Source organism: Gopherus evgoodei, chromosome 7, assembly GCF_007399415.2.
Source record: "Gopherus evgoodei ecotype Sinaloan lineage chromosome 7, rGopEvg1_v1.p, whole genome shotgun sequence".
NCBI lineage: Eukaryota > Metazoa > Chordata > Testudines > Testudinidae > Gopherus > Gopherus evgoodei.
Window position 1 is genome coordinate 18,946,800 of NC_044328.1, and position 15,092 is coordinate 18,961,891.

Here is a 15,092-nt window from a genome sequence, read left to right on the forward strand (position 1 = left end):
TCCTTTCACAACAACCTTTGACACAAAGGATAATACCATTCAAATATTAATATAAATGCTTACTAGCAATGGATATATGCTGGCTGGAACAAATAGCAAGATATTTTCAGAAACCAAACATTTTCTTGGCATCAATTTGTTACCTGGGCAAATCATACAACATTTTCAGCTCAATATATATCTGTACTCAGGTAAGTAAAGTGACTAGTGCTTACATGTATGAAAAGACTGTGTACAAACCCTTGCACTAAAAGAATGTTTTGCTAGTCTGAGATCTAATGTAAAGCCAGCAAGAAGAATTACTTAATATGCCCCATCATTTTAAGTACAGGAAACCATTTTGTAAGACACATAGGATTAAAAAAATAAGCTGCATGACATTTATTTTGTAATGTTAACATTAATATCTGTAGAAACATTTTATTGTCAGTACAAAAGTTAACAGATGTTAATACTTTCCCCCAAAATTTTAATAAGCAAATCAGTGTAATTTGCATTCGTATTGCATGGCTATATCAGTGTGAATGGGTGTTTTGAAAGTAATATTAAGGAATAGTTTGGAAAAATATACTGGAGCCAGCATGAACTAGTCCCTTAAAAGGATGGTAGTATTCCTATGGCAAATTGTCATTACAAAAATCTCTCTCTTTTTAACTTACGTTACAATACAGGAACAGCCTGAAAGGCTACTATCAGGCCAGAAGATCTGGAACCCATTATCAAGTCAATGAAGACAGTACTAGTTAATCTGATGCATGAACAAGGCAGAGTGGAAACTCAGCTCTCGTTAGAGCAGTACATTCTGCTATGGTTATACACAAGTTAAGGTCTTTCCTTACTTTAGGAACCCATTAAAGACTCTCCTTTTTTCTCTCCATAGAACGATTGTGTTATTTTGGCCTTAGAAAATATTGTTCAAAGTGTCACACATGCTTTAGTGATAGCTACAAAACCAGACATACAGAAAACAGAATACCTTCTTATTAAAGGAATTTTTAAAAAAATAGGGGAATTTTGATATTGATAAGAACAATCATCTGGCACTGAAGTTTAAAACACAAATAAATCAAAAGCGTAATTCTCCCCAAATTAGTTATATACTGTAAATATTTCTTTTTTTAAAGATCTGACAACTACTAAAGTCTGAGCAATATATCTACTAGATCTCTGTGCTGCCTGCTTAGAAATGCCATTTAAATTACAAAAAACAACCCTATAAACGATTAATTGTTTTGTACATTACCAATTAGTTAATAAATTAACGATATACCATTTTCCCTGAAAGCAAAGTATTTTCCACCTTTGAATGGTGAAAATTAAGAAATTCTGTGTAAGAACAGCATTTAGCAAATAGCTGTTAAAAAAAAAGAACTAATTTGCTAAGTGGACTGGAACATCCATTTTTAAATCAATACAAAAAATAATTCATTGTAAATATATAATATATATTTATACATATTTTGAATATATTTACATACATCCAGCACCTATATACTGCATTTGTGCTCTGTAAGTGTGCGCCAACATATATTTTCTCCAAATATTACAAAATAAACAAAAAAGACAAACCCAGAGTTTGCCTTAAGTCCAACTGGTCCATGGTACAAAGTCCATTGCAGCTTGCAGTGAGCCAGAAAATTGACGTGGTGAGGTACGTCCATACGTGACCCATAAACATTCTCCTTCTTTTGGAATTGCTTAAGAGTTCCGAAGTATATAATTCTTTACACATGTTCTGACCATCTTCCTCCAAGATATTTTTTCTTCTTCTTCTATTTCATATGTACAAACAGAAACATTAGGGTCCTGGAGAAAAGAGCTCTTTACTTGTGGTAGGTGGGTTGGCATTCTTGTTTCTTTATTCCTCTGAGGAATACGAATGCTTTTCTTTCATGTTTTAATACTACCATTTATGTGCTGGTACTTGGGAAGACAGGGTTCATAAGGCATTGGATCAGGAGAAAACACAGAGTCATCACCTGAAGAACACGAACTCCTAGTGTCAGGATAACTGGGTGAATACTGTTCAAGAGGTCCACTGAGGTCCAGGTATTCCTGTAATGGAAGAGAGAGATAATATTATTTATAAAAATGACAAAAGCACATAGCCACATGATTTGGCTTTGTCATGCAGTACGTATATTTCACAGACAAAAAATGTTCAGGCAATTCTATGCTAAGAAAGATCAGCTACATTCAAAATTGACTGTTGACTATACATGAGAGAGAGAGAGAGAGAGAAAGAAAGAAAGAAAGAGTCAGTCAGTCAGTCAGTCTAAGGCAGACGTGTCATTTCCAATAACACGAGCATTAACCGCATCAGTAGAAATAAACACGCTCACCACATCAGAAGAGAACTTTTTCCTTATAATGATAAAAATGAAATTTTCATTCTAAATAGAAACATTTTTCTCTACCATATGGTAATGATTTGGAGAAAAAGATACTTCCATTTTTATATTCCTTTGGTTAGTTTGACTATCTGGTTTTAAATTTAGACTTAAACATGTACTGCACTAGCATACTTATGAGAACTGAAATGAAAAATAACAAAACCATATTCACTGAATTTGGGTTTTCTACACTAAATATTCTGCCACTTTCTTTTTCTTTTCTTTGTTATTGCCTCCTAGAGCAGAGGTTCTGTGTACCATGCAGCGGTCTTCCAGGGGGTATATCAAATCATCTAGATATTTGCCTAGTTTTACAATGGGTTACATAAAAGCACAAGCAAAGTCAGTACAAACCAAAATTTCATACAGACAAAGAGAGAAAGCCAGTATTTTCAGTATTAGTGTGCTGTGACATTTTTGTATTTTTGTAAGCAAGTAGTTTTTAAGTGAGGTGAAACTTGGGGATACTCAAGACAAATCCGACTCCTGAAAGGGGTACAGCAGTCTGGAAAGGTTCATAACCACCGTCCTAGAATAGCCATGACCAAACCAGTATAACAAAAAGGAAATAATTTCAGTTTAATCCAAGGTTTGGGTTAAACAACTTTTGCTAGAAACGGCAATTTTGGCAGGAGAATAAAGTTATTTTTTCCCTTGAAATGTTCCTTCTCTTTCAACTTCTGAAAGGCAGCTGTATTCATTTAATGCTATCTCTTCATTTGCTAAACCACAAGTTATGATCATCCTGACGAGACAAATCTTATCAGTCAGTATTTTATACTGCAATGGATACTTTCATTTAATTATTTGATTAAAATTATTTTTCAAAATCATATCTTAAAGTGTCAGGACTTTATGGTGATAGCTTTAAAATGAGAGCAACAATGGAGGTTTTAAATCACACACACACATATAGCAGGCAACAAAATGGTTCCTAGACTGCTGTTTTGATCTAATATAACTTCATATTTCACAAGCAATTTTTTTAAACTGGCCTCTGTGGCTGTCTGAAGACAGGATACACATGTATGTTAGGGAAACAGCTCTAGGACACCAGAATGATCTGGAAATTTCTGACACAAATGGAAGCAGGAAGTACCAGAACATGAGAGAGAGAGAGAGAGAGAGAGAGCACTCATTCTCATGAGATTTCTAATCCAATTTCGCATATCCAAGAGTTTCACATAATTCAATTAATCATCTGGGCTGAGATCTTCACCCCCTACTTCAGCCTCTTTACACCACATATCAGAGTAAAAGTGGTGTAAAGGGACCTACAAGCCTCATATCAAGCTGGAGGAGGATTACTGGGGCTGGCCTGGTGGAATACAGTGATAAGATTGCTCCCAAAGACCCCTTGGCAAGCCCCAGTGCAGGTGGTGTGCAGGAGAGGGAGGGTAAAGGGACATGGCCGTAGCATTGTGGAGATTATGGGCAGCTCAGCAGCCCATAGGTTAGCAGGCAAATAGGCCTCGGGAGGCTCTGTGGCCCCTAGAGCAGCATAGAATCGGGAGGGTGCAAAGATGGCTTTAAGCCCCCTCTCTTCCTTTTAGGGATGCAGCATTTATCCAAACCAAACCACTAAACTTTTTGGTAGCTTTGCAGTGGTAAAAGAACTGAAATGATCCCTATCTGTATATCTTAATGCATTGCTTGCTACAACTAATAGAGATTTTCAGACCTCTGAAAATAAGGTTTAGAAATAAAATAGCGTCATGTATATTGCTAACAGGAATGGTGCTCGATGTTACCCTTGTAGAATTGGATGGTTTCTCCATATTCCCCTCTGGGTTCTTGTTTTCCCAGCAGAACTATTTCAATGATCCAAATTAATTCCTAGACAGATAATTTGAAATCTGCCATTTACCTCGGCTGCTTTTTCTGACCTAACTACTATAACTGAGAATCAAACTAAGTTGATACATTCAGAATAGCATAAACTCTAAATCTCTCCCACACAGAAAGCTGTAACGTTGAAATATAAATATACTCCCTGACACACACACATTTTCCTGGATGATATGCTGAAAATATTATGAAATATGCAGAGGGACAAGTGAAAACGCTTGTGTGTATCTGTGTCTGTGTCCGTGTGTGTTTTGTTACATAAATCAAATCCTCTAGAAGAAAAAACATATAGTTTAACTATGTGAGACCCCAGTGGCAAACTGATAAATAGAACAATAATAAACTATGAAACTCTGCTCTATTTCTAATACATTACATTTATCTAGTGAACCTTATGTTCTGATCTGCTGGTTAGGAAGTGAATACATTTTACTTACCTCATTAGTTGTGAGAGTGAGAATTCGATCCAAGTCTTCTACCAACTGCTTAAAAGTTGGTCTCTGCGAAGGCACTGCATGCCAGCAATCTCTCATCATCATATAGCTGTATAAATAATTCACTGGGTTAATTAACCTTATATATCCTTGTTGCCTGTCCATTTAATCCACAATTATTATTATTTGTATTACTGCAGTGCCTAGGAGCACTGGTGATGGACCTCAGTGTGGTCATTGTACAACACTTCACTTCTGTTAAATTAGGGCTTAGCAATGAGCTTGCATTTCTAGTTTTATACCACTGCAAATAACTGTGAAAACCCAACATCTAGATCACAGCATTTAGGCCCAGATTCAAGGAAGCACTTAAATTCCATCAGTTTCAACGGAGCTAAATCAGGTGCTTAAAGTTAAGCACATGGTTAAGTACTATGCTGAATTAGGGACTTAAGTCTCTGTGAATGGTAATTATTGCTCTCCTCTACTAGAAGTACAATTTAATGCAGTGGTGCCCCAACTTTTTACCTTGTGCCCCCTCCCTTACCCCTGTCTGTGTCCCTACCCCCTCCCCCACTCTGAGCTGAGGCCAGGAACAGGGCCACGGCTCTGGGCGGGGGACTCAGACAAGGGTAAGGGGGCTGAGGCTGGGGCCACAGCTGTGGGGGGACCAGGAGCAGAGCTCCAGGTGTGGGATCAGCAGCTGGGGCTGGCAGGTGGGGCCTTGGGCCGGCAGTCAATGCCAGGAATGGAGCCAGGTGGTGCTCCCACTCCCGTTGGGGTTGGCCCAGGCCCTAGACGTGGCCCCCGAATTTTCTGCCATGTCCCCCTGCACGGGGGACGCCTCACAGTTTGTGGACCTCTGATTTAATGCCTACCTTTGGACATTACCCAGGGTATAGCTTGGAGGGCAGATCTACTTGTTTCAGAAAAACGGCATGCAAGCAGAGCATGACATTTGCCATGACACGTCTGGAATTTTGTCATAAGCCTGACAATTCATTAGACATATACAGCCCCACTTTCACAGGCAAGGAGCAGCCAATGGAATTGCGGGTGCTCAGCATTTCTAAAAATCTGGTCTATTTCATATGCAGACTGGACCAATCATGTTAAATTATTATAGAACTATATACTTAACAAATGGCTCTGCCCTTTGTACTGCACTCTAACAGATATAGGACATGTGTACAGCATTCTGCAGGTACACAAGAACACAGCCAGAACGAGTTAATTCAATGCTTGGCTTTGCCTAGACTGGGGAGCTAAAATGCTATGGTGCAGGTATGTACCATTAACTTTGCATTCTGATATCTTTCATCTGAATAAAATATTTTGAGGGGCCACAGGGTGACCTTGTGTGTATGCTGTGCACTTCCACAAGTCTCTGGCTTCCTAAGAGGACAAAGGGTAGGTGTACCTCCTAGTGACCCACTGGGCTCTTGACAACAGGAAAGTGGCTGGTAGAATTCTATCCTGCTGGGTGATTAATAAGTGGTGCACACAGACTCTTGCACCTCCGCCTCTTTGGCTGGAGAAATGATGGATACTACAAAGGATCTTGTGGGTGGAGAGAACAAAATAGGGGGAAATGTGTAGCAAGGACAGTCAAGGGTCATATTCATACCTCTGTCACCAAATGCAGAGAATGGTTTGCCAATAGATTTTAATACGCTAGGACTGAGTATACCCAAACAAATATACCAAAGATTGACTCGTTGAGAATTTTTTTTAAATTGTTTTTCAACAGTACCAGAGTTAAGTGAGTCAATGTCTATCCTGTGTCAGACATTTCCTGGAAACATGTTGAAACAATTTCTTTTTTATATGCAATGCTACCATTTATAGAGTTAAGTAGGTTACAAAATGTTGGATTCTGCATGGGATTCAAATCAGTATTAGCTGTGTGACTATGCTAGTGTTGTATTACTTTGGTAAATAATGGTCCTTACAGTTCATTGGTGCAGTTGGCAGGCTTATCCATTCTGTGCCCTTCTTTAAGCAGCTTAAAAAGTTCCTCCACTGGAATTCCTGGATAGGGTGAACCTCCCAAAGTGAAGATCTCCCACATCAGCACACCAAATGACCAACTACAGAATAAAAGGGAACAGTGCATAATTAAATTAATCTTACCTATAAAAGCATAGGCATATCCCTGAAAGAGACAGAGAACAGTGATTCCTTGTTACTTTCTACAGTAGTTCTGTGTTTAAGGGCCAGATTCCACCAGCCTTACCGTGCAGAACCTGACTCCTCGAATACTTCTCATTTCACTGAGATGACTCATCAGATAAGGAACTACTCAATGAGAGAAACAATGGCAGAATCTGGTCCTAAATTTGGCCACAATTCAGCTGTCCATCCTTATTCAGAAAAATAGCTAAGTATGAAATTAACTTTATGTATTTGCCACTTTATGCATCTGCTGAGTTGAATGGGATGTAAGCACATATTTAGAATTAATCATGTGCATAAGGGCTTTGCTGAATAGGGATGTTGTAAATAAAACTGAAACTGTAATTTACGGTATAATTATTTATAAAATACATATATTGTAGAAAAGGTTGGAAATGTTATGACAGAACATTTCTCAGTCAGAAAATGCCAATTCATTAAAAACAAAATGTTCCACAACAATGTATCACTTTTGGCCAATCTTTGTAAGAAACCAGGCAGGAAACCCCAAGGAGCTATGGAGCTGGGCTTTTAGGGTCCCAGAACCTTGGCAAACTTGAAGACTACTAAAAATATACACAGATAAAATATATTTGTCAAGGTAAGGACTATATGTAGACATATGGCAACTTTTATTGCAAGTTTGCTCAAAAAAGTTGCTAAAATTTAATTCTATTTTAAATATGAACTCTCTCTCAAAAAAACTAAATCAGCTACAACTCTACCCCGATATAACATGACCCGATACAACACGAATTCAGATATAATGCAGTAAAGCAGCGCTCCGGGGGTGCAGGGCTGCACACTCCGGCAGAACAAAGCAAGTTCGATATAACGCGGTTTCACCTATAATGCGGTAAGATTTTTTTACTCCCGAGGACAGCCTTATATCGGAGTAGAGGTGTACCATCAACTTGTGTTAATAGTGTTGTTTACAAATAATGAAAAAAAACTGCCTGAAAGGCAAACGTACATAATACATTATTAACATTTTTAAAATGAGTACACATTGACTAGGTTATTCAAAATTGACAAGCGATTTTGGGAGCCCAGCCTGCCACACGTTAAAGGTGCCCCAATTTTCACAGGGTGAGTGCTCAGCACGCTCTGCAGATCAGATGCCTCAAAAGTCAAGGCACCCAAAAATCACTATCTATGTTTGAAAATCTTGGCTCTTGGTCTTAATCCTACAGTTCCTCATAGGTGCATATGGTTGTTGCACTTCAGTGTAAGTGCCAAGTGGAGGTTATCTACAGATGCAAGTGCTCTGACTAGTGCAGGATCAGACTCCTCCCATCCTGCCTTTTTTTTTTTTTATACTTTGTGCTTATATGCGCAATTCCTCATGTCTGTGCTGTGCAGTACGAAGCCCTTTGGGGGTTAATAACTCTTCATATAAAAATAAAGAAATGTGCAATTTCCATCAGCACTGTATAAAGACTATGCAACAAAAGCAATGCTTAAATCTTTATGAGTAGTGTCAACTAGTGCTGTGATTCTGAGACCCAAAGTGACAGAAAAAGAATTCTTCTGCTTAAATCAAACCAAAGCACAGGAAACAAAGAAACTGGAAAACAGTAAACATGTACACCATAAAAGAGTTTATTTTGTTTCAAACTGTAATCCCAGAATTATAAGAAGTGCTACAATTATCCTAGAAAACTTCCAAAGAAAGTAGAGCAAACCCCAAGAGGTTATGCCAGCTAGATACAGTGGGGAAACTTAAAAAGTTTGTTCCAGTTTTAGAGGTATTAGTGATTCCAGTTATTCCTCATACTTAAAATAGGGAATGCTTCTGGAAGCAGTAATACCTCTAAAGCAGAATGAACTTTTCAACTAAGCCCACTGTATGTTTTACCTAAATCAAAGCCATTTTTAGCACAAATTTCAACAAGTGAAAATTTCAGGATTATTTCCTTTTAAAAAAAAAAATAAAAGGAAGTTCCAAAGATTCCCAAAGCCAAGCAAATTAGATACATGCTTTGTAGCTGCAGATCCGTAAGTAAGTTCAATGGGGGGGGGAAACTTCCACACTGACAGAAGGAGGTTAGCATTCTCCACCTTTCATGTGCTTTGAAGCCAGGCAGATTAGTAACAGAGCATTGGTTAGCAGTCTACCATAAAATCCTCACTTTCTAAGGGCGGCTCCTGCTCCTTCTATTAATGTGTGAAACAGAGGAAGCAAGCAGTTAAGATTTAAGGAAAGCAGCAAAAGATATAAAGATTCCCAAAACTATAACTAAAAAATAAAATAAAAAAAGGCTACAGAAAATGAAGTTACTTACACATCACTTTGATGTGTGTAAACTCTGTCAAACAGGGCTTCTGGAGCCATCCACTTTACTGGCAGCCGGCCCTGGAAACATGACAGGGAGGTGGGTGAGAAATAAGAAACACTGAATTAAAATTGTAGTTATTCACAAGGCAAATTCAGCAATGGGATTTCTAAAATATTTGAAACTGCACTATAAAAAAACAAAGGTTAATGGCATGAAAAAACAAAACAACACACTGTTTACCTCGGTAGTCTCAGAGAAAACAAAGACCGATATTCTCCAGACCCCGGGCTCATATAAATAGATGTAAATTTTTCAGACAAAATTAGCTAAGACACAGAGGATCCACAGAAAGAACCCTTACATGCCATGTATCCCCCATATTGCCTGTCAGTAGGAGGAAGAGGTGAAGAGAGTCAATAGCCTCATATGGGAGGGCCTTGCCCCTGGGAACCTCTGCAAACAGATGAATTTCAGCAAATCATAGAATATCAGGTTTGGAAGGGACCTCAGGAGGTCATCTAGTCGAACCCCCTTCTCAAAGCAGGACCAATCCCCAGATAGATTTTTGCCCCAGATCCCTAAATAGTCCCCTCAAGGATTGAACTCACAACCCTGGGTTTAGCAGGCCAATGCTCAAACCATTGAGCTTTGGGACTAGTTGGCAGGTGAAGTTAGGGCTACTGGATTCACATTTATCCTGCTCCAGTGGCCCAAACCCAAGCATGGTGGGCACAGTGGAGCTGCAGAGGAATAGAGACTGGGCATTTCCAATGACAACTCTGCAGAGGGGCTATGTCTTGCCCCAAGATTGATGATGGATTCTATTCCCTCCATGATAAAGAGCATGGAGTTGCCCACACAAAGCCCTTAAAAGTGCAATGGATGGTAGCTTAGAAACTCATTTTTATGAATTAACAATTTAACGTAATACATTATATTAATATTTTGCACTAATATAGCAACTTGAATCAGAGGATCACAAAGCACTTTGCAATGCTCCCATTGACTTCAAATGGAATTGTAGTTGCTCAGGGCCTCTGAAAACTAGGTGCAAGGCATCTCAAATTAGTATCCCAAATCGGTGACCACTGTTTTGACCTAACTGCCTTGCTCAAGATCACACTGCAGATCTGTAGCAGAGTGGGCAATGAAACTCATTCTCCTGACTCCAATCCCACTTTGCTACCACCAAACGAAAGTGTTTACAAACCTGAATACAATGCAAGTATAACCCAAAATATGTACAGTAATGTACATTATTCAGGTACCAGAAGGAAACATTTTACTGTTTACTAAAAGTTTCCAGCTGCCCCGGGGTCTGATCTAAAGCCCATTGAGGACAATGAGAATCTTTCCATTGATTCCATGGACTTTGGATCAGGCCCTATAAGAAGCAATACTGAATTTTATCAATCATAATTAATCATGTAATATACATTCTCTCAGGTTGTGCAAACAGATAACATTCATTGCTTAGTAAAAGTGGTTAGAGATGCTTATGCCTTTGATTACTATTTTATTTTCTGTGATTAAAAGTTAGGCTGGTGTACAAGAAGTCCATTAGGATTATAATCACACTACTTTAATGACCCACTGAAAGAAATTCAAGAGATAAGACTGCAATCCACTTACATTAGTAGTCTTTTTATAATAATCTATATTGTTGATGTCTCTGGCCAAACCAAAGTCTGCTATTTTCATTACATTATTTTCAGTTACCAAAACATTTCTCGCTGCTAAATCTCGATGAATGCACTGAAAAAGAAAAAAGAAAAATTAAATTGCTTCAATACATGACTTCATTTTCTCTTAAGATTTTCTTGAAGCAGAAGGTGCATTCAGCACATGATAATTACTATACTATAATCAAAAACAACCTGGAGCACAATTTTAATGTCTATTTTTTCAGTGTATCCAGTTTGAAGAATTGCTCGAAAAATCTTTTTGAAAAGCCAGGTTTTTTTTAAAAGATTTTCAGCTCAATTTTGCCATATCCAAAGACTTGGATGCTTACCTTAACTGAACCAAACCTTCTGTGATTCACCCATCACATTATATCAGAGCCACTTACAGGTATAAGTCTTCCAGCTTTTTAAATATATATTCTGATAATGAGTGTTTAACTATTCTGGCTCTTTCATATTACACTGGATTGACAAAGTTTCAACCTGACACATTGGAGCAGTGTGTTAGCCTATGCATTTATATCATAGTGCACACCACATTAATGGGTATTATATGCATGGTATTAATGAGATATATGTTATATGTAAGTGTTGTGAGGTTACGTTAACTGAATATATTAAGCTCTTCACATAATTCTATGTCAACTATCCCACAACACTTTGCAAGGCTGAAGTCAGCTTTGGCATTAGAAAATAGAAAGCCTGTCAAAGCCAAGACATGTGAATGGTGTGACCTAGCACAGGTTGGGATGTACCTCTATGCTCAATTGGTTTGGAATGTACTATCCAAAACAGAGACAAGAAAAGTACATAACAAAACAACAAGGTAAAGGACTGTTACAAACTGGTCGGTTGGATTTTAATGATGTGTAAATAAATTTGTAATTTGTAAAATCATACTATAAATACTGCTGGCTGAAATGTGCACCTTTTGCAGCACACCTTCTGTGTAAGGTGAACATGCTGAGAGCTAAGAATTGCTTCCCGGAAGGAGGGTAGATTTGACTAGGTTCAGTTATTTCATCTCTTGAACATTTTTAAAATTGACCCATGAGTATAGTCAAACAATTGGTTAAATACCTTTCAGTCAATAAGTGTAACCATTTTTTATATAAAAGTTGTTAAAATAATAATAATAAAAAAACACATACCATGCAACACAAAAAACTGAGGCTGTCAAATGGTGTGTGTGTGTGTTTGTTGTCTGGAATGTGTGCATTTACTTGATCAACTGGATTAAAAGAGTTTAATTTGTAAAATACAATTTGGGGAGGATGTTTTGCCTTTGGGAAGGCCCTCATGTTGAAGATTAAAAGTTACCTCCTTGTAACTTCATGTAAGCTCCCTCCTGAAAATTTACAATTGACCTTTCCCAGCTCTAAAAGGAAGTTTTTGTTGCTGATTGATACGTTATGTTTAAGCAGCTCTGTCACGTGTAATACAAGGTAGCAGCAGAGACATGTTGAGAAACATTCCATTTGGATTTCTCGCCAGGATATCCTACTTCTCCTGAAGTTCAATCCCTCCTCTTTCTCTTATCTTTTTATTTTGGGTTATTTTTGGATGATCTCTTTATTCTAGCTTTGGGCATCCCTCCTTATACGGATGTCCTCAGCAAAACCATTTGTTAAGGTACCATACAGTAGATCACAGTTTTTGAGGCGAGCGGGTGTATATATATATATGTTATATATTAAGTGACTCTCATATGCTGTAGTTTACCCTGGTAATTCTCTCTCTTTGCCTGCCTGCCCATCTTGCACTCTTCCGCACGCAAGCCTGACGGAGGACATCAGGTCCCAACTGTGCCCACACACACATGATCAGCCATCAAAACAGAGTTTCCAGAGACAGAGCTTCAAAATTATCTATTCCAAGGAGGCCTCAGCAGAAGGAATAATCTGTGCAGGCCTGACCTCTCCTTCTCCTCTCTCCTTCACAGACTAGGGAAACCTGATCAGGGACATCAGGTGCCAGTCGCCCCAACACCTTCCGCCAATACAACTTCTAGCCCCTTTTTTGCCATTCATTTTCTAAACAGCCCCTGACCAACACTGCTTCTTGCATGCCTCCCACCATCAAAATGGTGCCCTTATAAATAGCCATATATGATTATTTCCGTTACTGACTGCCTTGCTGTGACGATTTGCTCCACGTCCCTTTTGATCTGGTCCAAACCCATGTCTATGTACCTGACAATTCTCAAACTGTGGTCCATGGAATGACACATTCTGAGAACCACGCACTGAGTGGTTGGAAGATTTGGAGAAGAGGCATCAAGGGATCTAAGGTAAAATTTTAAGATGTGCCTAAGTCCCATTTTTCAAAAGTAATGATGGTACTTAGGAACCTTAGTCCCAGTAAAGATTAATGGGATGTGAACACCTAAAACCCAACTTGAGCTACCAAATCTCTTAGATGCTTTTGAAAATTTTACCCATAAATACTATATACTATGTGTGTTGATTAAAATTTGCATTTACATTTTTCATGGGATTTTTTTTTAATACCACAGTGAGCCATTTTTTGGTTTGAAATAACAAGGAATCTGGTCATCTCACAGTGTCTCAGTTCATAGATGGTGGAAACACTGTAAGATAATCAGTTCTCTTATTATGGCAGCTCAACAAATGGCTCCCTGAAGGAAAACGAGCTAATGAAATACAAACACAAATAGTGAGATCTTTGAAGAATTGGAATGCATAATCCTACTATATACTCCCTTTGTTTTCTCTCTGCTCTTGGCCTTGTGCAATGCCTCACCTTTTGTCAAGTTCTACACTCATCAAGTGTTTCCAGGACTGGGACTAACTCAAGGGTCAAATGGCCTATGTGTGTGGGGCGAAGGGGAAAGATGGCTTTCCTAGCAGTATCCTACAATAGCATTCTGGTGTCTCTGCTCCTAGAACGTACTCATTTGCACAAGACATGTCAATCAAGAGGTTCATTTTTTTCCTTTCATACTAGTTGCCTGCTTTCTTTAGTTGACCACTCCACCAAAAGGCTATGGGTCACATCCAGTCAAGTGCTTCACTAATAATTTACACTAGCCTCAGATGCTTCACTAATAATTTATACCAGCCCCAGCACCTAGGGTGTTTTGCTTATCCTGCACTCACATGAATTCCATTAGTAAATTTCACACTTGTAGCTTGAGTGCCTTCCAAGTTTTCAAGGTGGTATTTGGACATTTAGTCTCTCATAATGTAAGGATAAAACAAATTTAGACCAGATCTACAGGGGTGCAGGCACAGAGATGCAATAAAGTCAGCATCTCCCTGCATAGCAGGACTGGAGACTCATACTCTGGCTGTCCTTGTGGGTGGATATGCAAAGGACCTGGTGTCCATATCTCCTTGTCAGCCTTAGAGAATCTGGCACTAGGTCTCAACCAGGACCCATCTTATTCCTAATGCCCTGTATTAGCATAGCACTATGGTGTGTTTGCTGGGTTGGTTACACAGTACTATTTAAGTATCAGAGGGGTAGCCGTGTTAGTCTGGATCTGTAAAAGCAGCAAAGAGTCCTGTGGCACCTTACAGACTAACAAACATATTGGAGCATGAGCTTTCGTGGGTGAATACCCACTTTGTCGGATGCATGTCGTTTGTTAGTCTATAAGGTGCCACAGAACTCTTTAGTACTATTTAAGAGTTTCCTAATTATAATTTAATCCAAAGTACAGGTTGAGAAGGTTTTTTACCAGAAGTAGGTCTCTAGGGACTGAGTAAATATGCTCTTTAACTAAGTTTGCTCCGTTGACAAGTATTGGTTTTAAGTAAAGTTGAGTGCATAATTTGCAGTGAATAATGTATTCAGGGTTTTTTTCACTTCTTCTGTTCACAAATATCCATGAGCAGTTTAAGATTTTCTCAGTATGGTTATCATCATTCTCCAAATAATTTTGGAAACAGAGTCCAATTCTTTAGCATATTTGAACTGTGTTAACAGATTTAATTGGAAACTTAGGCGACATGGCATGTTTATGTTCCCTGACTGAGGAACACAACTCTTATAATAAGGTGAATGCCTGTGCTTATGAATTCAATAGTTCATTTCAGGGAAATATTCTCCAGTATTTACTTAAAATGGAATTTTCCCCAGCCCTGATTTAGCCAGGTACTTAAACACAAGCATAACTTTAAGCACGAGTTGAGTACCATTGATATCAATGGGACTTACCATGTGCATAAAGTCATGCACCTGCTGGAACAAGGCCTCCATTAACATTTCTGCTGGTAAATACATTCTCTAGCTAACACAAAAGGGGTCAGACTA

The 15,092-nt window shown here is 38.5% G+C and overlaps 1 protein-coding gene across 9 annotated transcripts in view; it reads right to left on the bottom strand.

The window, feature by feature from the left end:
* Positions 1-357: 357 nt before the first annotated feature.
* FGFR2 (fibroblast growth factor receptor 2) overlaps positions 358-15,092 on the bottom strand; it is a 102,140-nt gene continuing 87,405 nt past the window's right edge. For all 9 annotated transcript variants that reach the window (XM_030569806.1, XM_030569805.1, XM_030569807.1 and 6 more), the window contains 5 exons: positions 10,762-10,884; positions 9,136-9,206; positions 6,628-6,765; positions 4,679-4,784; positions 358-2,055 (listed from right to left, as the gene is read on the bottom strand). In XM_030569806.1, the coding sequence (XP_030425666.1) occupies positions 1,891-2,055; positions 4,679-4,784; positions 6,628-6,765; positions 9,136-9,206; positions 10,762-10,884 (603 nt within the window). In that variant the 3' untranslated portion in view covers positions 358-1,890. The remainder of the gene's footprint in view (positions 2,056-4,678; positions 4,785-6,627; positions 6,766-9,135; positions 9,207-10,761; positions 10,885-15,092) is intronic.